The sequence below is a fragment of the Nerophis ophidion genome, linkage group LG23 (assembly GCF_033978795.1).
Source record: "Nerophis ophidion isolate RoL-2023_Sa linkage group LG23, RoL_Noph_v1.0, whole genome shotgun sequence".
Lineage (NCBI taxonomy): Eukaryota > Metazoa > Chordata > Actinopteri > Syngnathiformes > Syngnathidae > Nerophis > Nerophis ophidion.
In genome coordinates, this window is record NC_084633.1 from 18,833,050 (window position 1) to 18,858,618 (window position 25,569).

At 40.3% G+C, this 25,569-nt stretch overlaps 1 protein-coding gene across 3 annotated transcripts in view; it reads right to left on the reverse strand.

Annotated features, from left to right (window-relative positions):
* Positions 1-24,958, reverse strand: part of LOC133541618 (brain-specific angiogenesis inhibitor 1-associated protein 2-like protein 1) — a 169,582-nt gene extending 144,624 nt beyond the window's left edge. For 2 of the 3 annotated variants that reach the window (XM_061885114.1, XM_061885115.1), the window contains exons 1-3: positions 24,613-24,958; positions 6,992-7,067; positions 6,793-6,879 (exon numbers count right to left, since the gene is read on the reverse strand). In XM_061885114.1, the coding sequence (XP_061741098.1) occupies positions 6,793-6,879; positions 6,992-7,067; positions 24,613-24,663 (214 nt within the window). In that variant the 5' untranslated portion in view covers positions 24,664-24,958. The remainder of the gene's footprint in view (positions 1-6,792; positions 6,880-6,991; positions 7,068-24,612) is intronic. The other variant, XM_061885113.1, reaches the window with a different exon arrangement.
* Between the last annotated feature and the right edge of the window lie 611 nt (positions 24,959-25,569).

Sequence of the window (25,569 nt, forward strand, 5' to 3'; positions counted from 1 at the left end):
CTAGAATTAAAGTTTTAGAATGGCCTTACCAAAGTTCTGACTGAAACGTCTGGACAATGCTGAAGAAACAAGTCCATGTCAGAACACCAACACATTTAGCTGAACTGCGCCAATTTTGTCAAGAGGAGTGGTCCAAAATTCAACCAGAAGCTTGTGGATGGCTACCAAAGCACCTTATTATAGGGACAGAGAGTAAATGGGACAATGAAAAAGGAGGATCACCTCCAAATTCTTCAGGACAACATAAAACCATCAGCCCGGAGTTTGGGTCTTGGGCGCAGTTGGGTGTTCCAACAGGACAATGACCCCAAACACATGTCAAACGTGGTAATAATAAAATGGCTAGAACAGGCTAGAATTAAAATTTTAGAATGGTCTTACCAATGTCCTGACTTAAACGTGTGGACAATGCTGAAGAAACAAGTCCATGTCAGAAAACCAACACATTTAGCTGAACTGCGCCAATTTTGTCAAGAGGAGTGGTCAAATATTCAAGCAGAAGCTTGTGGATGGCTACCAAAAGCGCCTTATTGTCGGGAAACTTGCCAAGGGACAGAGAGTAAATGGGACAATGAAAAAGGAGGATTACCACCAAATTCTTCAGGACAACATAAACCATCAGCCCGGAGTTTGGGTCTTGGGCGCAGTTGGGTGTTCCAACAGGACAATGACCCCAAACACGTGAAAAGTCGTAAAAATAAAATGGCTAGAACAGGCTAGAATTAAAATTTTAGAATGGTCTTACCAAAGTCCTGACTTAAACGTGTGGACAATGCTGAAGAAACAAGTCCATGTATGAAAACCAACACATTTAGCTGAACTGCGCCAATTTTGTCAAGAGGAGTGGTCCAAAATTCAACCAGAAGCTCGTGGATGGCTACCAAAGCACCTTATTATAGGAACAGAGAGTAAATGGGACAATGAAAAAGGAGGATTACCTCCAAATTCTTCAGGACAACATAAAACCATCAGCCCGGAGTTTGGGTCTTGGGCGCAGTTGGGTGTTCCAACAGGACAATGACCCCAAACACACCTCAAAAGTGGTAAAAAAAAAATGGCTAAAACAGGCTAGAATTAAAGTTTTAGAATGGTCTTACCAAAGTTCTGACTTAAACGTGTGGACAATGCTGAAGAAACAAGTCCATGTCAGAAAACCAACACATTTACTGTAGCTGAACTGCACCAATTTTGTCAAGAGGAGTGGTCCAAAATTCCCCCAGAAGCTTGTGGATGGCTACCAAAGCACCTTATTATAGTGAAACTTGCCAAGGGACAGAACATAAATGGGACAATGAAAAAGGAAGATTACCTCCAAATTCTTCAGGACAACCTAAAATCATCAGCCCGGAGTTTGGTTCTTGGGCGCAGTTGGGTGTTCCAACAGGACAATGACCCCAAACACATGTCAAACGTGGTAAAGGAATGGCTAAATCAGGCTAGAATTAAGGTTTTAGAAGACCTTCCCAATGTCCTGACTTAAACCCCATTGATAACTTGTGGACAATGCTGAAGAAACAAGTCCATGTCAGAAAACCAACACATTTAGCTGAACTGCGTCAATTTTGTTAAGAGGAGTGGTCAAAAATTCAACCAGAAGCTTGTGGATGGCTACCAAAGCACCTTATTATAGGGACAGAGAGTAAATGGGAAAATGAAAAAGGAGGATTACCTCCAAATTCTTCAGGACAACATAAAACCATCAGCCCGGAAGTTGGGTCTTGGGCGCAGTTGGGTGTTCCAACAGGACAATGACCCCAAACACACGTCAAAAGTGGTGAAAAAAAAAAAAAGGCTCAAACAGGCCAGAATAAAGTTTTAGAATGGTCTTACCAAAGTCCTGACTTAAACGTGTGGACAATGCTGAAGAAACAAGTCCATGTCAGAAAACCAACACATTTAACTGAACTGCGCCAATTTTGTCAAGAGGAGTGGTCAAATATTCAACCAGAAGCTTGTGGATGGCTACCAAAAGTGTCTTATTGCAGTGAAACTTGCCAAGTGACATGTAAGCAAATCTATACTTTTGACCCAGCTCAGATTTTCAGTTAACCCATAATAAATTCCTAAAAGAACCAAACTTCACGAATGTTTTTTTGTGACCAACAAGTATGTGCTCCAATCACTCTATCACAAAAAACAAGAGTTATAGAAATGATTGACAGCCATGACATGTTTTATTTACAAGTGTATGTCAACTTTTGACCACCACATGTATTTACAGATCGCGCGGGTGTGTTGAAGTGATTGTTTTTCAACCCAGTGACTGTTCAACAAGTGTTCCCGCGTGAACAGGTCCTGCCCTAATCGGTGAAAATAATTGCATAATATGTCTCCTTTCAGATAAAAAACATGTACAAACACCTTTTAAAAGCGGCGACTGATTCATTCTATAGGTCAGGGGTCGGGAACTTTTTGGCTGAGAGAGCCAAGAAGCCAAATATTTTAGAATGTATTTACTTAAGAGCCATATAATATTTTTTTACCACTGAACACAACTAAACGCGTGCATTTTTAAGTAAGACCAACATCGCTAGAGTCTAATAGGTCTCTTATTCTTTGTAATAACATTGTTATTCTGAAGCTAACTGTGGAGGGGGCGTGGCCTGCGGGCCTGCAGCGAAGCGGGGTGTTGCCAGGATCGGCCTTGAAATCAGCGACAGGTGCGTAGACGGCCCACCTGGGCCTTGTTATCTAATCACCTGTCGCTCTGTTATAAGCAGCAGCCAGGAGGAGAGACGGGGTTGGGGCTGGAGCCAGAGCGCGAGCGAGAACGAAAGAGAAAAAGACAATTGCTGGAAAGCAACTGAGAGACTAATTGAAAAATAAAACAATATTGTAACCCTGAAACAGGCTCTCGTGTCGGTGCTTGGTGGTCTGAAGAACCCCCAGGAGGGCAAGCCCCACATTAACCAATAATAAATAAATAACTCTTATTGTGGCGGTCCGCTCCCTGTACGATCAGTGCCAGAGCTTGGTCCGCATTGCCGGCAGTAAGTCGGACACATTTCCAGTGAGGGTTGGACTCCGCCAAGGCTGTCCTTTGTCACCGATTCTGTTCATAACTTTTGTGGACAGAATTTCTAGGCGCAGTCAAGGCGTTGAGGGGTTCCGGTTTGGTGACCGCAGGATTAGGTCTCTGCTTTTTGCAGATGATGTGGTCCTGATGGCTTCATCTGACCGGGATCTTCAGCTCTCACTGGATCGGTTCGCAGCCGAGTGTGAAGCGACCGGAATGAGAATCAGCACCTCCAAGTCCGAGTCCATGGTTCTCGCCCGGAAAAGGGTGGAGTGCCATCTCCGGGTTGGGGAGGAGACCCTGCCCCAAGTGGAGGAGTTCAAGTACCTAGGAGTCTTGTTCACGAGTGAGGGAAGAGTGGATCGTGAGATCGACAGGCGGATCGGTGCGGCGTCTTCAGTAATGCGGACGTTGTACCGATCCGTTGTGGTGAAGAAGGAGCTGAGCCGGAAGGCAAAGCTCTCAATTTACCGGTCGATCTACGTTCCCATCCTCACCTATGGTCCTGAGCTTTGGGTCATGACCGAAAGGATAAGATCACGGGTACAAGCGGCCCAAATGGGACTCTCGCTGCTGACTTGGAGCCACTATGGATTGAACTTTCACAGTATCATGTTAGACCCGCTCGACATCCATTGCTTTCGGTCCCCTAGAGGGGGGGGGGGGGGGGGGTTACCCACATCTGAGGTCCTCTCCAAGGTTTCTCATAGTCAGCATTGTCACTGGCGTCCCACTGGATGTGAATTCTCCCTGCCCACTGGGTGTGAGTTTTCCTTGCCCTTTTGTGGGTTCTTCCGAGGATGTTGTAGTCGTAATGATTTGTGCAGTCCTTTGAGACATTTGTGATTTGGGGCTATATAAATAAACATTGATTGATTGATTGAGTTTCCAGGTCTCTCCCTTAGAGATAGGGTGAGAAGCTCTGCCATCCGGGAGGAACTCAAAGTAAAGCCGCTGCTCCTCCACATGGAGAGGAGCCAGATGAGGTGGTTCGGGCATCTGGTCAGGATGCCACCCGAACGCCTCCCTAGGGAGGTGTTTAGGGCACGTCCAGCCGGTAGGAGGCCACGGGGAAGACCCAGGACACGTTGGGAAGACTATGTCTCCCGGCTGGCCTGGGAACGCCTCGGGATCCCCCGGGAAGAACTAGACGAAGTGGCTGGGGAGAGGGAAGTCTGGGCTTCCCTGCTTAGGCTGCTGCCCCCGCGACCCGACCTCGGATAAGCGGAAGATGATGGATGGATGGATGGATAACTCATTACCTTTAACGCAACTTCTTGAACAGGTGCGGTAGAAAATGGATGATTGGATTAAAAATGCATGAGAATGTTTTATATTTTGAACGTTATTTTTAACACTGTGATTACAAGTGGAATTAAAGCTGCAAGCAGCGTTGGTCGGGTCCGCCGTTGGCCGCCGCCGTGTCCCGAGTCCCGATCTTAGTCAGACCTACATAGAAGTTTTTGTTTCATCACTCTACGACATTCCTAACAGAATTTACAAGCAGTTTTATCAGTTTATTTTCCTAGGGGGCGCTAGAGCACAATTTTCATTTTTGGGGTTTGGTTTTTTTTATTGGATGGCAATTTTCACCAGTCCTGATGTGTGTGTAAAATTTGGTGAGTTTTGAAGCATGTTAAGGGGGTCAAATTACAGATTTGCGTTTCTGGATGTTGTTGATAAATGGCTTTCACTTGGCATTGTATAGCTTTAACTTGCACTTTGAAGCATTTTAAGGGGGTCAAATTTCAGTTCAAAGAGGCAAAAAAGGCATATTTTGCGAAAATTATTCATTACTTATCGTGTTAAGCAATGTCAGCTCAGATTTATCCGAGAGCCAGATGCAGTCATCAAAAGAGCCACATCTGGCTCGCGAGCCATAGGTTCCCCACCCCTGCTGTAGGTGATGCCTCCCTGCAGGTGTGCTTGCTACAACACCAACCACTCCCGCTGCCTCCTCCCATTGTGTGTGCCGCTCAATTTAATTAGCACTTTTCCTCTTGTCGGCAGGGGAGCTGAGAAACATACAGTGGTTAAATCAAAGTGTTCCACTGGCGATGATGAATTAGCACAACACCAGACCGCCTTCAGACCGGGGAGTTGGCCGAACAAAGCATGGTGGTTCTATTAGACCAGGGGTCGGCAACCCGCGGACCCGGTGCCGCATGGATCACTCTGATGTGGCTCAGCTGCATGCTTGCCGACCCCCCCCCCCCATTTTTCCGGGGGGGGGGGGTCTCCCAGAAATCTCCCTAGGACAGGGGTGCCCACACTTTTTCTGCAGGCGAGCTACTTTTCAATTGACCAAGTCGAGGAGATCTACCTCATTCCTATTTATCATTTATATTTATTTATTTATGAAAGATACATTTTTGTTAACAAGTTAATGGTGTTTAAAGATAATACAAGCATGTTTAACACACATAGATTCCTTTCTTTCATGAAGACAAGAATATAAGTTGGTGTATTACCTGATTCTGATGACTTGCATTGATTGGAATCAGACAGTAATGATGATAACGCCCACATTTTCAAATGGAGGAGAAAAAAAGTCCTCCTTTCTGTACAATACCACATGAAAGTGGTTGGATTTGGCATCTAATTCATCCAGCTTCCATACTCCTTTTTCAATCAATCAATCAATCAATGTTTACTTATATAGCCCTAAATCACTAGTGTCTCAAAGGGCTGCACAAACCACCACGACATCCTCGGTAGGCCCACATAAGGGCAAGGAAAACTCACACCCAGTGGGACGTCGGTGACAATGATGACTATGAGAACCTTGGAGAGGAGGAAAGCAATGGATGTCGAGCGGATCTAACAGGATACTGTGAAAGTTCAATCCACAATGGATACAACACAGTCGCGAGAGTCCAGTCCAAAGAGGATCCAAGACACAGCAGCGAGAGTCCCGTTCACAGCGGAGCCAGCAGGAAACCATCCCAAGCGTAGGCGGACCAGCAGCGCAGAGATGTTATGAGAGTAGCATATGTGTGTGGCCCTTTAATGTCTGGCAGCAGGTGAGTGACGTCAGTGACTGTGCGGGTGGGCATGCAAGTGAGAAAGCGGTCACTGAGGGCTGGGGAGAAATACATTAGCATCAAACTCCGTAGCTTGCTAGCTTGTGCACGCTAGCTTTCTGAGACTCTTATTTTGTTAGCACAGGCAGGATGAAACAGGTCTTTTATGGTGAAGACAGGAACCGTGCAGTCGGTCTTTAGAGTTTTGACAGTAGGTACGGAGTCTCTAGAAATAAAATGATGGTGAAATCCCTAAATTCCTTGCAATAACTCGTTGAGAAATGTTCTTGAACTGTTGAATAATTTGCTCACGCATTTGTTCACAAAGTGGGGACCCTCGCTCCATCCTTGTTTGTGAATGACTGAGCGTTTCATGGAAGCTGCTTTTATACCCAATCATGGCACCCACCTGTTCCCAATTAGCCTGTTCACCTGTGGGATGTTCCAAATAAGTGTTTGATGAGCATTCCTCAACTCTCTCCGTCTTTTTTGCCACTTGTGCCAGCTTTTTTTTGGGGGAAAACCATGTTGCAAGTATCAAATTCCAACCGAGCTAACATTTGCGCAACATAAAGTTCACCAGTTTGAACGTTAAGTATCTTGTCTTTGAAGTCTATTCAACTGAATATAGGTTGAAGAGGATTTGCAAATCATTGTGTTCTGTTTTTGTTTACCATTTACACGACGTGACAACTTCACTGCTTTTGGGTTTTTGCACCACACTACAGAGCGTTAAAGGACATGGAAACTTACCTAAATCTCTGGACACGGGAGAAACTGCTGCATTTTCCCCAATTTTAGCCACGGCGTCAAAATACAATCTTCCCGCCAAGGCCATTGCTGGGTAAAAGACAACAATAGCAACAGTATTCATCAAGACACTATACATATATACATACATGTCTTAGTCGTTCTTCTACTGCATACCATTTTAAAATGTCAATTTACTCACCGGCTACAGATTTCTCGTAGTTCTTGCCCAGGTTGACCAGGTTCCTCAGACCCGGGTTGAACTGTTCCATCACATTCTGAGTGATCGGACAAGGAGAGAGAGACTTTTAGCACATGTCATTCTTGTTTATCAGGAATGTCAAACTCATTTTAGCTCAGGGAAATCTATATCCACGTTTGCCCGGACTGGTAAAATCATGGCATAATAACTTAAAAATAAAAACAACTTCAGATTGTTTTGTTTGTCTTTCTTTGATCCACAATAGAACAAACACATTATGAAAAAGTACATTTGTATTTACCAAGGCATTAAACTTCAAGCACTTCCTGTTTATCGTTCTCATGTTGGCAGGTCACCATTAAAGACGTGCTCGGGAAATGCAACCGAGTTTTGGTGACATCCGCAACTGCCACAACACATTAATTAATCATCGTTCAAATACTACGATTATAATATAAGCAAAACAATTTTCGAAATGACACCGTAGCTGACATCAAGGAACCATAACCACAGACTTAACCAATGTGAAAATTGTAGATTTAAAGGACTACTGAAATGAGATGTTCTTATTTAAACGGGGTTAGCAGGTCCATTCTATTTGTCATACTTGATCATTTTGCGGTTTTGATTTTACGCGCCTTCAAAGAACCCCTGCGCAAAGTTTCCTAAAAAATGTCATTTTTGCCTCTTTGAGCTGTAATTTGACCCCCTTAACATGCTTCAAAACTCACCAAATTTTACACACACATCAGGACTGGTGAAAATTGCCATCTAATAAAAAACCAAACCCCAAAAGTCAAAATTATGATGAACATCTTGAACCCTTTTCTTATCGAGACAAAAACTATTTATGTATTTAATATTTGTTTGCTTACTGTGGAAGTTATCGAAAGAGTTTTGATTACTGCTCCGGTTTTGATTTTACGCTCCTTCAAAAAACCCCTGTGCAAAGTTTCCTAAAAAATGTAATTTTTGCCTCTTTGAGCTGTAATTTGACCATTTATCAACAACATCCAGAAAAGCCGATCTGTAATTTCACCCCCTTAACATGCGTCAAAACCCACCAAATTTTACACACACATCAGGACTGGCAAAAATTGCCATCCAATAAAAAACCTAACCCCAAAAATCAAAAAGCGCTCTAGCGCCCCCTAGGAAAAAACCCAGAAAAAACTGCTTGTAACTTCTGTTAGGAATGTCTTAGAGACATGAAACCAAGACCTCTATGTAGGTCTGACTTAGACCAGGGCTTGGCAGCGGCCAAAGGCGGACCCGACCAACGCTGCTTGCAGCTTTAATTGGGATTTGTTATTTGTTAATGCTGCATTGGTGACATCCGCAACTGCCACAACACATTAATTAATCATCGTTCAAATACTACGATTATAATATAAGCAAAACAATTTTCGAAATGACACCATAGCTGACATCAAGGAACCATAACCACAGACTTAACCAATGTGAAAATTGTAGATTTAAAGGCCTACTGAAATGAGATTTTCTTATTTAAACGGGGATAGCAGGTCCATTCTATTCGTCATACTTGATCATTTTGCGATATTGCCATATTTTTGCTGAAAAGATTTAGTAGAGAACATCCACGATAAAGTTAGCAACTTTTGGTTGCTAACAGAAAAGCCTTGCCTTTACCGGAAGTCACAGATGATGGCTCCTCACGTCCTCGCATTGTTTTTAATGGGAGCCTCCAACAGAAAGTGCTATTCGGACCGAGAAAACGACAGTTTTCCCATTAATTCGAGCGAGGATGAAAGGTTTGTGTTTGAGGATATTGATAGCGACGAACTAGAAAAAAAAAAAAAATCAAGTTAAAAAAAAAACCCAATTGCATTGGGACGGATTCAGATGTTTTTAGACACATTTACTAGGATAATTCTGGGAAATCCCTTATCTTTCTATTGTGTTGCTAGTGTTTTAGTGAGTTTAATAGTACCTGATAGTCGGAAAGGTGCATCCACAGGTGTGTTGACGCCAGTGTCTGACGGAAGTCGACGGCAGTTGTACGGACGGCACAAGCTCAGCTGATCTCCGATCTTTTTACCACAATTTTCTCACCAAAAACTGCTGTTTGACATTTGGTCGGGATCCATGTTCGCTTGACCGCTCTGATCCAGAGTAAAGTTTCACCTTTTTAAAGAAGGAATCACCGTGTGTTTGTGTGGCTAAAGGCTAAAGCTTCCCAACTCCATCTTTCTACTTTGACTTCTCCATTATTAATTGAACCAAATTGCAAAAGTTTCACTAACACAGATGTCCAGAATACTGTGGAATTATGCCGTTAAAGCAGACGACTTTTAGCTGTGTGTGTGCGCAGCGCTAATATTTCCTAACAGTCCGTGACGTCACGCGTACACGTCAACATTCCGCGACGTTTTCCAAAAGGACACTTGGCGGGAAATTTAAAATTGCAATTTAGTAAACTAAAAAGGCCGTATCGGCATGTGTTGCAATGTTAATATTTTATCATTGATATATAAACTATCAGACTGCGTGGTCGCTAGTAGTGGCTTTCAGTAGGACTTTAAGCATAAAATAAAACAGAACAATCAACAAATGTAGAAACACACATTTTTACAATGGAGTTCAGGGTGTGCAACTTACTTTAACTGCGAGCGCTGCATGGAACTCTAACTACTACGAAAATGATGGTCATGTGGACTTAAGTCTTTGCATCTTACAGTTTCGTTATTTTAACCATTGAGTGGGTAATTTACAATGAAAGAAGGTATTGCGTGTCGACATTGCATCAGTCTGCCGCCATCTGCCGCCGGTCACAACAGGAGCAGCTGATTGCCTGCACCCGTGCGGATTGGAGTAGCAGCAGCTTAAAAAGTCAGCTGACACTTCATCTTTATAGAGTGTCATGTGTGACGCGAGTCGCACTCAAATTGCTATTGCAAAAAAACAACAACCGCAGTTTCTTTCAATAAAAAATTGCAACTCATTTTTATACTTAGCAAACTCATCTTGTAGGCCTCGAGCCAGTTTAAATCCGTTCGTGGGGCTGCTTTGGCCCACGGGCCAAGTGTTCTTATATGGTTTTGCTTGATGGTTAAGAATTTGGTCAATTATGGCACATTTTGTAATTCTAACATATGCATTGATAGAGTTAAGTTGTGCACTTGTTTGGGAGAATACCGGCTAAACTGTATATGTAAACTGTAATATACTGTAATATTCTACATGGTATTTAGGGTCCTATTGAAACTGGTGCGTTTTATTATTATTCCGCACCTATGCGTTGTAATTTGACCCCCTTAACATGCTTCAAAACTCACCAAATTTGACACACACATCGGTCTGGCTTGCCTTCCCAACTTATTAGGCAGCCAAACCAGAAAAATCTAAATTGCGCGCTAGCGCCCCCTAGGAAGGAAAGAAAAACAGACTGCTTGTAACTTCCGTTAGGAATGTCGTACAGACATGAAACAAAAACTGTCACGTAGGTCTAACTTAGACCTACATTTCATAATTCTACCTTCTAGGGCGAAAATCAACAGGAAGTTGGAAAAAAACCCTTCAAAACAAAATTTTCGCAAAAAATTCAATTTTTGCCTCTTTGAGCGAGAAATTTGACCCCCTTAAAATGCTTCAAAACTCACCAAACTTGGCACACACATCAGGACTGGCAGAAATTACGATCTAATAAAAAAAACAACAACAAAAACTCAAAATTGCGCTATTGCGCAATTTTTGATCACAACACAGCAAAAAACTGCTTCGAGGAAGAAAACACAGACAAAACTGCTTGTAACTTCCGGTGGGAATGCCGGAAAGACATGAAACAAAAACTTCTATGTAGGTCTTACTTAGACCTACATTTAGATAATTGACATCCTTTGGCAAAAATCAACAGGAAGTTAAAAATTACCCCTTCAAAATAAAAGTTTTGTAAAAACCCGTCACCTTTTTCAAACGTAAACTCCTCCGAGTGCGTTTGTCGTTTTGGCTTCAAACTCGCACAGGAGAGAGATTGAACCCTTTTGATTAAAACTATCCAACAAAGTTTTGATTACTGCTCCGGTTTTGATTTTACGCACCTTCAAAGAACCCCTGCGCAAAATTTCCTAAAAAATGTCATTTTTGCCTCTTTGAGCTGTAATTTGACCCCCTTAACATGCTTCAAAACTCACCAAATTTTACACACACATCAAAACTGGCGAAAATTGCCATCTAATAAAAAACCAAACCCCAAAAGTCAAAATTATGATGAACATCTTGAACCCTTTTTTTATTGAGACAAAAACTATTTATGTATTTAATATTTGTTTGCTTACTGTGGAAGTTATCGAAAGAGTTTTGATTACTGCTCCGGTTTTGATTTTACGCTCCTTCAAAGAACCCCTGTGCAAAATTTCCTAAAAAATGTAATTTTTGCCTCTTTGAGCTGTAATTTCACCATTTATCAACAACATCCAGAAAAGCCGATCTGTAATTTCACCCCCTTAACATGCGTCAAAACCCACCAAATTTTACACACACATCAGGACTGGCAAAAATTGCCATCCAATAAAAAACCTAACCCCAAAAATCAAAATAGCGCTCTAGCGCCCCCTAGGAAAAAACCCAGAAAAAACTGCTTGTAACTTCTGTTAGGAATGTCGTAGAGACATGAAACCAAGACCTCTATGTAGGTCTGACTTAGACCAGGGCTTGGCAGCGGGCAAAGGCGGACCCGACCAACGCTGCTTGCAGCTTTAATTGGGATTTGTTATTGTGGAGAGACGGAGCCGACGGGCCGCCAGCGGGAGAGGACAAATCATGGTCCTACCCAAGATGGCGGCCAGGAGGCGGAGTATGCAGCGGAACGGAGAGGCGGGGCGGGCTTGGAGCGCCGCTGCAGCGATCAGAGACAGGTGCGTAATTCACACACCTGCTCTCAATCTGTGCATCTCCTCCTGCTGTATAAAAGGGGAGAAGGAGGAGCGATCGGGGCAGAAGAAGGAGGAGAACCACCAGACGAACGAGCCGAGACGGAAGATGAGACCCCGAGGAAGACGGAGTCACCGGCGACCGAAAGGCCAGCCGAACCGAGGAGGAAGCGCTGGAAATCGGCGCGACTGACTGGGACCCCGAATGTTTTATTGAAACAATAAACCAGAGTCAAGCCTGCTCAGCGATGTCTTTCATTGATGGTCCATGCAACCCACACCATGGCGGCAGAAAGCTGTTCACAGTTATATATTGTATATATTATATAAAAATATAATATAACATAATAATATAATACAGGACTGTCTCAGAAAATTACAATATTGTGATAAAGTCCTTTATTTTCTGTAATGCAACTAAAAACATGAAAATGTCATACATTCTGGATTCATTCTACATCAACTGAAATATTGCAAGCCTTTTATTATTTTAATATTGCTGATTATGGCATACAACAGGGGTCGGGAACCTTTTTGGCTGAGAGAGCCAAAAAGCCAAATATTTTAAAATGTATTTTCGTAAGAGCCATATAATATTTTTTTTAACACTGAACACAACTAAACGCATGCATTTTTAAGTAAGTTTAACATTTCCAGAGTATAATAAGTCTCTTATTCTTTGTAATAACATTGTTATTCCGAAGCTAACTGTGGAGGGGGCGTGGCCCGCGGGTCTGCAGCGAACTGGGGTGTGCCAGGACCGGCCTCTAAATCAGCGACAGGTGCGTAGATGGCCCATCTGGGCCTTGTTATCTAATCACCTGTCACTCTGTTATAAGCAGCAGCCAGGAGGAGAGATGGGGCTGGGGCTGGAGCCAGAGCACGAGCGAAAACAAAAGAGAAAAATACAATTGCTGGAAAGCAACTGAGAGACTTATTGAAAAAAACCCCAATATTTTAACCCTGAAACAGGCTCTCATGTCGGTGCTTGGTGGTCTGAAGAACCCCCAGGAGGGCAAGCCCCACACTAACCAATAATAAATAAAAAACTTCTTACCATTAACGCAACTTCTTGAACAGGTGCGGTAGAAACGGATGGATGGCTTAAAAATGCATGAGAATGTTTTATATTTTGAACATTATTTTTAACACTGTGATTACAAGTGGAATTATTCATTATTTATCGTGTTAAGCGATGTCAGCTCAGATTTATCCGAGAGCCAGATGCAGTCATCAAAAGTGAAGTGAATTATATTTATATAGCGCTTTTCTCTAGTGACTCAAAGCGCTTTACATAGTGAAACCCAATATCTAAGTTACATTTAAAGCAGTGTGGGTGGCACTGGGAGCAGGTGGGTAAAGTGTCTTGCCCAAGGACACAACGGCAGTGACTAGGATGGCGGAAGCGGGAATCGAACCTGCAACCCTCAAGTTGCTGGCACGGTCACTCTACCAACCGAGCTATACCGCCCCATCTGGCCACATCTGGCTCCCGAGCCATAGGTTCCCTACCCCTGGCATACAGCTTCAGAAAACTCAAAAATCCTATCTCAAAAAATTTGTATATTTCCTCAGACCAAGTAAAAAAAAAAGATTTATAACAGCAAAACAAAATCAAACATTTGAAAATGTCAATTAATGCACTCAGTCCTTGGTTGGGAATCCTTTTGCACGGATTACTGCATCAATGCGGCGTGGCATGGAGGCAATCGGCCTGTGGCATTGCTGAGGTGTTATGGATGCCCAGGATGCTTCAAGAGCGGCCTTTAGCTCATTTGCATTATTGGGTCTGGTGTCTTTCAGCTTCTTCTTCACAATAACCCACAAATTCTCTATCGGGTTTAGGTCAGGAGAGTTGGCAGGCCAATGGAGGACAGTAATGCCATGGTCAGTACACCAGCTACTGCTGGTTTTGGCACTGTGGGCAGGTGCCAGATCATGCTGGATAATGAAATCATCATCTCCATAGAGCTTTACAACAGATGGATGCATGTACACAGCTGCATAGACTCTGGGCTTGATGAAACACAGTGGACCAAAACCAGCAGCTGACATGGCTCCCCAAACCATTGCTGACTGAGGGAACTTCCGTTGTGTAGAGTTCAGGAGTGGCTTGACCATGGGAATACGGCTATTGAAGCTGTATCTGTTGAAAAGCTCTATGGAGATGATGATTTCATTATCCAGCATGATCTGGCACCTGTCCACACTGCCAAAACCAGCAGTAACTGGTGGACTGACCATGGCATTACTGTCCTCCATTGGCCTGCAAACTCCCCAGACCTGAACCTCATAGAGAATTTGTGGGTTATTGTGAAGAAGAAGCTGAAAGACACCAGGCCCAATAATGCAAATGAGCTAAAGGCCGCTATTGAAGCATCCTGTGCATCCATAACACCTCAGCAATGCCACAGGGCGAGTTTACTTGGTCTGAGGAAATATTCTAATTTTTTGAGATAGGATTTTTGAGTTTTCTTAAGCTGTTTGCCATAATCAGCAATATTACAATAATAAAAGGCTTGCAATATTTCAGTTGATGTGTAATGAATCCAGAGTGTATGACATTTCTCGCGTTTTTGGTTGCATTACAGAAAACAAAGGACTTTATCACAATATTCTAATTTTCTGAGACAGTCCTGTATATCCGTGTATATTATATACTGTATGTATGATATGTGAATATTACATATATTTTACATTTTATTTTTCTACTACGGTACATTTTCAGTCTACTCTATACCTGCATTATCCTTTCCATCTTTACATGTTCCATCCTTTGTAACTGAGCTACTGTGTGGAACAAAGTCCCTTGTGGATCAATAAAGTTTGTCTAATCTAATCTAATCTAATTTGGCAGCAACACAGTCTTCAGAATAGTTTGCTACCAAACCGGGCTGCCATAAGAAACCATGTTGGCAAAGTGACAAGTTTAGACATAAACAAAACCAACCCCATTCTACAGATGTCACATATTGGAAGACTTGGTGCACAATTTGAGTCTTTGTGTTGATTTCGACTCTCCAAGGTGGCTGCTATCATTGACGACTGGCAAGCGGAGCCATCACATTCATTATATATGTCCACCTTGTGCATGCATGCATTCAATGCTCACTATGTTGGCTCATGGGCCGTGATTTAAGGGTAGTCCCTCTAGTTCAGCTCGGTTCAGTTCCGGTTTATTTGGAACATGCCTACGATGCAAGGTCATGCATCACACAATGCCAGTTGTTCCATTACAGCACGCCCAAAAAAGGATGAGGAAGAGCTTATTCAATCCTACCCCTCTTCATTCCAAAGCAATGTTATCCAATTTCCTTGTTCTTTGTAACAGAACAGTGAACACATAAATATTAAAGCTGCAAGCACCGTTGGTCGGGTCCGCCTTTGGCTGCTGCCCCCGCAACCCAAGCCCTGGTCTAAGTCAGACCTACATAGAGGTTTTTGTTTCATGTCTCTACGACATTCCTAACAGCAGTTACAGGCAGTTTTGTCTGTGTTTTTTCCTAGGGGGCGCTAGAGCGCTATTTTGATTTTTGGGGTTAGGTTTTTTATTGGATGGCAATTTTTGCCAGTCCTGATGTGTGTGTAAAATTTGGTGAGTTTTGACGCATGTTAAGGGGGTCAAATTACAGATCGGCTTTTCTGGATGTTGTTGATAAATGGTGAAATTACAGCTCAAAGAGGCAAAAATGAAATTTTTTAGGAAACTTTGCACAGGGGTTCTTTGAAGGCGCGTAAAATCAAAACCGGAGCAGTAATCAAAACTCTTTCGATAATTTCCACAGTAAGCAAACAAATATTAAATACATAAATAGTTTTTGTCTAAATAAAAAAAGGGTTCATCATAATTCTTGTTCTGTGTACTTTGTGAACACTTTTAGTTTGAAGAGTCTCTTAAAGTGAATCATATTGGTGCTTTGTTCGATTTCTTTGGTTAATTCATTCCATAATGTTACGATTCGCTGCCCGGATCATATTTTGTCTAGATTTTTGAGTTTGTTTGTGCACTTCTCAGTTTGTTTCCATGGTTGCTTATTCTTTTCACCTGCCTCTTGCTCCTGACGAGCACTGGTGTTTTCTGATTACTGCCTTTATTTAAGCCTGCTTTCCGTTTATTCAGCCTTGCTTCCTAGTTTGTGTTTCGCACAACAGCGACGACTCTGATTCCATATTTGTACTTACTAGCTTCCCCGCTAAGCCTTTGCTTCTGTAGCTCCCATGCTAGTAGTTTTGTTTTGCCTTTTGTGCTTAGGGTCTGATATATTTGTTAATAAATCTTTTGTTTCTTACCTTCACGCAACGAACCTGCATCATAATGCCACGCAAACGTCACACATAAATGAATTCCACATAGTGAAATACTAAAGGTTTTAAGTGTTGTACGAGCATACAAATGTTTTAAATGAGATTTTCCTTTAAGGTTATATTTCTCCTCTTTTCTTGAGAATTGTTTTATATTCTTGGGTAGCAGATTATAGTTTGCTTTATACATCATTTTAGCTCTTTGCAAATGCACCAAATCGTTGAATTTCAATAATTGTGATTGAATAAATAAAGTATTTGTATGCAATAAATACTGATACAGTTGAGGAATGCTCATCAAACACTTATTTGGAACATCCCACAGGTGTGCAGGCTAATTGGGAACAGGTGGGTGCCATGATTGGGTATAAAAAACAGCTTCCCAAAAAATGCTCAGTCTTTCACAAGAAAGGATGGGGCGAGGTACACCCCTTTGTCCACAACTGCGTGAGCAAATAGTCAAACAGTTTAAGAACAACGTTTCTCAAAGTGCAATTGCAATAAATTTAGGGATTTCAACATCTACGATCCATAATATCATCAAAAGGTTCAGAGAATCTGGAGAAATCACTCCACGTAAGCGGCATGGCCGGAAACCAACATTGAATGACCGTGACCTTCCATCCCTCAGACGGCACTGTATTAAAAACCGACATCAATCTCTAAAGGATATCACCACATGGGCTCAAGAACACTTCAGAAAACAACTTTCACTAAATACAGTTGGTCGCTACATCTGTAAGTGCAAGTTAAAAAGCTCTACTATGCAAAGCGAAAGCCATTTATCAACAACATCCAGAAACGCCGCCGGCTTCTCTGGGCCCGAGATCATCTAAGATGGACTGATGGAAAGTGAAAAAGTGTTCTGTGGTTTCACGAGTCCACATCTCAAATTATATTTGGAAACTGTGGACGTGGTGTCCTCCGGAACAAAGACGAAAATAACCATCCAGGTTGTTTTAGGCCCAAAGTCCAAAAGCCAGCATCTGTGATGGTATGGGGGTGTATTAGTGCCCAAGGCATGGGTAACTTACACATCTGTGAAGGCACCATTAATGCTGAAAGGTACATACAGGTTTTGGAACAACATATGCTGCCATCTAAGCACGGTTTCTTTCTTATTTCAGCCAGACAATGCCAAGCCACATTCAGCACGTGTTACAACAGCGTGGCTTCGTCCAGACATGTCTCCCATCGAAAATGTGTGGCGCATTATGAAGCCTAAAATAAGACCCCGGACTGGTGAACGACTGAAGCTCTACATAAAACAAGAATGGGAAAGAATTCCACTTTCCAAGCTTCAACGATTAGTTTCCTCAGTTCCCAAACGTTTATTGAGTGTTGTTAAAAGAAAAGGTGATGTAACACAGTGGTGAACATGCCCTTTCCCAACTACTTTGGCACGTGTTGCAGCCATGAAATTCTAAGTTAATTGTTATTTGAAAAAAAAAAAAAATTAAGTTTATGAGTTTGAACATCAAATATCTTGTCTTTGTAGCATTTATCATTAGTAAATATAAGAAAGAAGAGCAAACATTGTTTTAGAAAGACAATAATATATAATATGTATATAAATACAATTTATGATTTCATAATTATACATATAGGTTATATTAAAATGTATATATTACCACTTTATATGGAATTTAAATAAATTGTGTATATATATATATATATATATATATAAGTGTACAAATGTATATGTTGGATTTAAATGTTAAACTGTGTATATGAGACGTGTGCTACATATATGTTGCTTATATATTGTTTAAAAAAAAGAGTAATATAAGTGAACCATGTTTAAGATTTTATATATTTTGAACCTTGTTCTTGTTGTGATGGGGTAGGTTTATATAAGCGTTGCTTCAACCTACACCCTTTCGGCTCAAACATTGCTCAAATGAGTGTTTTTTTTTTCTTTTCTTGTTGTTGTTCTTTGTTTTATGTGAAGATTGCCGAAATAAAAATACCTACCGATGTTCAACTGAATATGGGTTGAAAAGGATTTGCAAATAATTGGATTCTGTTTATATTTACATCTAACACCATTTCCCAACTCATATGGAAACGGGGTTTGTATATGATCTTTTTTTGTAACACATTTGCATTCGTGTTTGACTTTCTCCTCTACTAAAATTCAAAGATAGTCCGTTTTGGTCAAACCATCTTTTAAATTTGTTCATTTCTTCTGTTATTATTTGTATTATCTTCCGTGTATTCTAACTTTAAGTCACTTGTAACTTTACAAATGTCATTTGTATGGAGATTGAACAATTTTCTGCGAAAATGTCTTCGCCTATCATCACGTGTGTTCATGGTGGCAGATATCATAAACAACTGGAGATTTGGGGGATTTTCTGTTTAATTCAGTTCCTCCAGGAAGAATGTCACAGCTTATCTCCGTAATGATGTCAATTAGCCAGCTATTTTTGTACGTGAGTAACCATGTTGGGACGTGAATGCCCACACACCCGAACCCAGATAGCAGGAAATGATTAAAAACACCATCAGTGAGCCAAAACAAGTTCCCCGTGTCACGAGAACCTTGAAACGTACAGCTAGCATTTTGTTAATAAATGGCAGGTCACCTGCACATGCTGGGATCATACTATTTACATTCTAAGCAGTAAACAATAAAAAATGATTATGAAGTGTGCTATTAGACCGGGGGTCAGCAACCCGCGGCTCTAGAACCGTTTAGCGCTGCCCTGGTGGCTCCCTGGACCTGAACAAACATGACACAAACCTTCCTAACTGTCAGAAATCTCACTGTTTGTATACTTGAACTCATCGTAGTTTGTTTACATGTACAAGACATGTTTTATGCCACTCCTTTGTCTCATTTTGTCCACCAAACGTTTTATGCTGTGCACAAAGGTGAGCTTTGTTGATTTTATTGATTTGCTGTAGTGGTTATCAGGCATATTTGGTGAATATATCTCCGCAAGCTAATCCATGCTAACATGCTTCACTGATGAGAGTATTTGGCCGGCGCCGTTTTATCCTACTTATTTCGACGATCCTTGAACTCATCGTAGTTTGTTTACATGTACAAGACATGTTTTATGCCACTCCTTTGTCTCATTTTGTCCACCAAACGTTTTATGCTGTGCATGAACGCACAAAGATGAGCTTTGTTGATTTTATTGATTTGCTGTAGTGGTTATCAGGCATATTTGGTCAATATATCTCCGCAAGCTAATCCATGCTAACATGCTTCACTGATGAGAGTATTTGGCCAGCGCCGTTTTATCCTACTAAATTTGACGATCCTTGAACTCATCGTAGTTTGTTTGCATGTACAAGACATGTTTTATGCCACTCCTTTGTCTCATTTTGTCCACCAAACGTTTTATGCTGTGCGTGAACGCACAAAGGTGAGCTTTGTTGATTTTATTGATTTGGTGTAGTGGTTATCAGGCATATTTGGTCAATATATCTCCGCAAGCTAATCCATGCTAACATGCTTCACTGATGAGAGTATTTGGCCAGCGCCGTTTTATCCTACTAATTTCGACGATCCTTGAACTCATCATAGTTTGTTTACATGTACAAGACATGTTTTATGGCACTCCTTCGTCTCATTTTGTCCACCAAATGTTTTATGCTGTGCGTGAACGCACAAAGGTGAGCTTTGTTGATTTTATTGATTTGCTGTAGTGGTTATCAGGCATATTTGGTCAATATATCTCCGCAAGCTAATCCATGCTAACATGCTATTTTGGCTAGCTGCATGTACATATTGCATCATTATGCCTCGTTTGTAGCTATATTTGAGCTCATTTACTTTCCTTTACTTATGTTTTCTGTATATATAAGCTATATTTGTATGTCTCATGACAGAATTGTAACGTTTGCGAGTCGTTTTCCCAAGGATGCAGTCGGGCTTCGAACACAGCGTGAAGATAAGAACAAATGATTTATTTAACAATAAATCAGACTACGAAAAAGAAAAACTTGCACAAAGCTTAAAAAGCAAAACAAAAGAGCTAGCGTGGGAGCTAGAAGATCAAAAGGGCGTAGCATGGAAGCTAGCATAAGCAGAGCTTGGTAACCAACGTCGTCATTGTTGTGCGAACACAAACTACGAAGCCAGGCTGAATGAACGGAAAGGGCAGGCTTAAATAAAGACAGCAATAAGAAAACAGGTGTGCGTCTGGAACAAGCGGCAGGTGAAACTAATGCGTAACCATGGTGACAAAATAAACAAGGAAGTACAACCAGTAACTAAAGAAGTCAAACACTAACAGAACATAATGCAAAAATGTCTCAAAACCTGAACATAATATGATCCGGGCAGCGGATCATAACATGAATGTCTGATAGTGGTTTGTGTGCCATGTTGTTCCAGACCACAGCAAACTTTACCCAGCTTACAAAGATTGTAATAAATCCATTGAAGAAGACAGCCTGTTGTTTCTTTAGACTTGGACACACACATCTACACCTTCGGCCATTCTAAGCCAGTAAGTCCCAGAACTTATCTCACCCTCAGAGAAGCTTCAATTTTACTAATGGTTTCCAATGTTGCAAAAATGTGTAGATTAAAACTTAAAATACAACATTTCTGTCAATGAAGATTTGCGTCAGCCTTTGATAGTAAGCTAATATAGCTAATATAAACACTTACATGACGTGTTGCCTTCATTATAACATTTATATCAGACTTTTAAAGTAATTTTGATAGTAGGCTATCATAGCTAATATAGACACTTACATCATGTGTTGCCTTCATTATAACACTTATATAAGATTTTTTAGGTCATTTTGATAGTAGGCTAATATAGACACTTACGTCATGTGTTGCCTTCATTATAACACTTATATAAGACATTTTAGGTCATTTTGATAGTAGGCTAATATAGCTAATATAGACACTTACATCATGTGTTGCCTTCATTATAATACTTATAAGACTTTTAAAGTCATTTTGATAGTAGGCTAATATAGCTAATAAAGACACTTACATCATGTGTTGTCTTCATTATAACACTTACTCTATATAAGACTTTTAAAGTCATTTTGATAGTAGGCTATTATAGCTAATATAGACACTTACATCATGTGTTGCCTTCATTATAATACTTATAAGACTTTTAAAGTCATTTTGATAGTAGGCTAATATAGCTAATATAGACACTTACATCATGTGTTGCCACTTATATAAGACTTTTAAAGTCATTTTGATAGTAGGCTGATATTGCTAATATAGACACTTACATCATATGTTGCCTTCATTATAACACTTATATAAGACTTTTAAAGTCATTTTGATAGTAGGCTGATATTGCTAATATAGACACTTACATCATATGTTGCCTTCATTATAACACTTATATAAGACTTTTTTTGGAGGGGTATTTTTGGTCCAATATGGCTCTTTCAACATTTTGGGTTGCCGACCCCTGAGCTACAGCAACAAATTTATTATAAAGTCAATAGTATTAGTTTTGGCAACAAAATGAATCATACAAACATGAACTCAAAATAAACTGCAATTAATCTGATCTAATCTTGATTTATTAAAAAAAAAAGTTGTTCCAGACCACAGCAAACGTTACCCAGGTGCCGTTTCCTTTAACTTTGACACTCTAATCTGAGCCGGTAATTTCCAGAAGTTACCTCATCCTGTTAAAAGCCTCCGCTTTTCGAAAGATTTCCAAAGTTGCAAAAAATGTGTTGAATAAAAATTAAAGGTAGCATTGCTGTCAACAAAGATTTTGCGTCACATTTATATCTGACTTTTAAAGTCATTTTGATAGTAGGCTAATATAGACACTTACATTATGTGTTGCCTTCATTATAACACTTATATAAGACTTTTAAAGTCATTTTGATAGTAGGCTAATATAGACACTTACATCATGTGTTGCCTTCATTATAACACTTATATCAGACTTTTAAAGTCATTTTGATAGTAGGCTAATATAGACACTTACATCATGTGTTGTCTTCATTATAACACTTATATAAGACTTTTAAAGTCATTTTGATAGTAGGCTAATATAGACACTTACATCATGTGTTGCCTTCATTATAACACTTATATCAGACTTTTAAAGTCATTTTGATAGTAGGCTAATATAGACACTTACATCATGTGTTGCCTTCATTATGACACTTATATTAGACTTTTAAAGTCCTTTTGATAGTAGGCTATTTTAGCTAATATAGACACTTACATCATGTGTTGCCTTCATTATAACACTTATAAAAGACTTTTGAAGTAATTTTGATAGTAGGCTAATATGGCTAATATAGACACTTACATCATGTGTTGCCTTCATTCTAACACTTATATAAGATTTTTTTAAGTTATTTTGATAGTAGGCTAATATAGACACATCATGTGTTGCCTTCATTATAACACTTATACAAACGTGAGTACACTCCTTACATGTCTGATATTTCAGCAAGCATTTTATTATACTGTATCTCATAGGACACCTTCACAGTGTCATGTTGAAATTCATGATTCCCAAATGAACCTTATCTCCCCAGTGCCGGCAGCACTTATGCAGCCCAGGACTATAATGCTACCATCACCATGCTTGACTGTATACAAACCCCGTTTCCGTATGAGTTGGGAAATTGTGTTAGATGTAAATATAAACAGAATACAATGATTTCCAAATCCTTTTCAACCCATATTCAGTTGATTGCACTACAAAGACAACATATTTGATGTTCAAACTCATAAACTTTATTTATTTTTTTGCAAATAATAATTAACTTAGTATTTCATGGCTGCAACACGTGCCAAAGTAGTTGGGAAAGGGCATGTTCACCACTGTGTTACATCACCTTTTCTTTTAACAACACTCAATAAACGTTTGGGAACTGAGGAAACTAATTGTTGAAGCTTTGAAAGTGGAATTCTTTCCCATTCTTGTTTTAAGTACAGCTTAAGTTGTTCAACAGTCCGGGGTCTTGTTGTTGTATTTTACGCTTCATAATGCACCACACATTTTTGATGGGAGACAGGTCTGGACTGCAGGCGGGCCAGGAAAGTGCCCGCACTCTTTTACTACGAAGCCACGCTGTTGTAACACGTGGCTTGGCATTGTCTTGCTGAAATAAGCAGGGGCGTCCATGATAACGCTGCTTTGATGACAACATATGTTGTTCCAAAACCTGTATGTACCTTTCAGCATTAATGGTGCCTTCACAGATCTGTAAGTTGCCCATGCCTTGGGCACTAATGCACCCCCATACCATCACAGATGCTGGCTTTTGAACTTTGTGCCTATAACAATCCGGATGGTTATTTTCCTCTTTGTTCCGGAGGACACCACGTCCACAGTTTCCAAATATAATTTGAAATGTGGACTCGTCAGACCACAGAACACTTTTCCACTTTGCATCAGTCCATCTTAGATGAGCTCGGGCCCAGCGAAGCTGGCGGCGTTTCTGGGTGTTGTTGATAAATGGCTTTCGCTTTGCATAGTAGAGTTTTAACTTGCACTTACAGATGTAGCGACCAACTGTAGTTACTGACAGTGGTTTTATGAAGTGTTCCTGAGCCCATGTGGTGATATCCTTTACCCACTGCTTCTTGATGCAGTACTGCCTAAGGGTTCAACGGGGCCGTAATATCATTTCTTACGTGCAGTGATTTCCCCAGATTCTCTGAACCTTTTGATGATTTTATGGACCGTAGATGGTAAAATTCCTAAATTCCTTGCAGTAGCTCGTTGAGAAATGTTGTTCTAAAACTGTTCGACAATTTCCTTACGTATTGGTGACCCTCGACCCATCATTACTTGTGAATTACTTAGCATTTCATGGAAACTGTTTTTATACCCAATCATGGCACCCACCTGTTCCCAATTAGCCTGCACACCTGTGGGATGTTCCAAATAAGTGTTTGATGAGCATTCAACTTTATCAGTATTTATTGCCACCTTTCCTTATCAGTTTGAACATCAAATATGTTGTCTTTGTAGCATATTCAACTGAGTTGAAAATGATTCGCAAATCATTGTATTCCGTTTACAGTGGTGAACATGCCCTTTCCCAACTACTTAGGCACGTGTTGCAGCCAGGAAATTCTAAGTTAATTATTATTTGCAAAAAAATAAATAAAGTTTATGAGTTTGAACATCAAATATGTTGTCTTTGTAGTGCATTCAACTCAATATGGGTTGAAAATGATTCACAAATCATTGTATTCTGTTTATATTTACATCTAACACAATTTCCCAACTCATATGGAAACGGGTTTTGTATAAATAAGGCTTTTAATTTTTTTGCAGCTCCAGACAGATTTTTTTTTGTTGTATTTTTGCCTCTTTCAACATTTTGGGTTTCAACAACTGCGTGTCCATATTGGAAAAGATTAACTATATTTTTAATTTTTTTTTTTTGGACACATGAATGGTTTTAAGCAAAGTGGGTGAACCTGCCGTGCTCCAACCTTCCAGTACCCACCTTGTATGTACTTTCAGTGATCTTGTTCACCTCCTGCGCACTCCTCGACATCTTTAAATCCCTTTAAAAAACAAAAAAAAAACAGGAAAAAAAAACCCCAGATATGGACCAGAAGAAAAACAGCAGCAAAGTATCAAGGGGTCCACCTTGAGTCAACAACAAAAGAGGGGGGGAAAAGTGACCAAACCTATGGTCACAAAAAAGTCCTCATTTTAATTAACATGTTTATGTTAATTAAAATAACTAAAACGTTCAAAAACGATGTCCAAAGTGGGAAAGTCCAGCTGTGTTGCTACACAGAGAGAAAACTGCTGTCAAACTTGTTGTAGGTGGTGAGTTCAGGGGAGGTATTAAAAAAAAGGTGGATATGTACGTCAAGTGCATCCTTCTCTCTTTAACAGTTTCAAAAATAAAACAACTATTAAATTAATCACTAAACATAAAAATTAAGTTTCTCAGTAAATATAACCGTTTTTAAAGCGTTTAATGCGATGTATATATTTTAAGAATGAAGGTGGCAGCTACAGGGAAATTAGCAGCGATTCACGCTTTGCAGGGCTTTTACTTTGAAAATAACGTTTACGTCTTCCTCTCTCTCGTTACCTCAGCTTAACGTGAAGGTCAAAGCAGGTATAAAGTGTACCGTGGGAGTCAAAAAGTGGAGGCTAGCGCCCTCTGCAGGCGCTTAATGGTACAATTACACTCAGGTATAGATTTACGTCAGAAAATAAACATGTTTGGAATGCTTAAAATGTTGTTATACTTGATATGAGTGTCTTAGCCCTGCCGTGGTAGTTAATGCAGCACTTTTTTTTTTAAAGAGTGGGGAAAAGGAAGCTTAATTAGCAACTTAAAAAAAAACAAACATATTTTGCAAACCTGCTCTCCCTCTTTCAGAAATGTGTGAAAATGGAAATAGATGAAGAATAAAAAATACATATTTTGTTTTATATATTT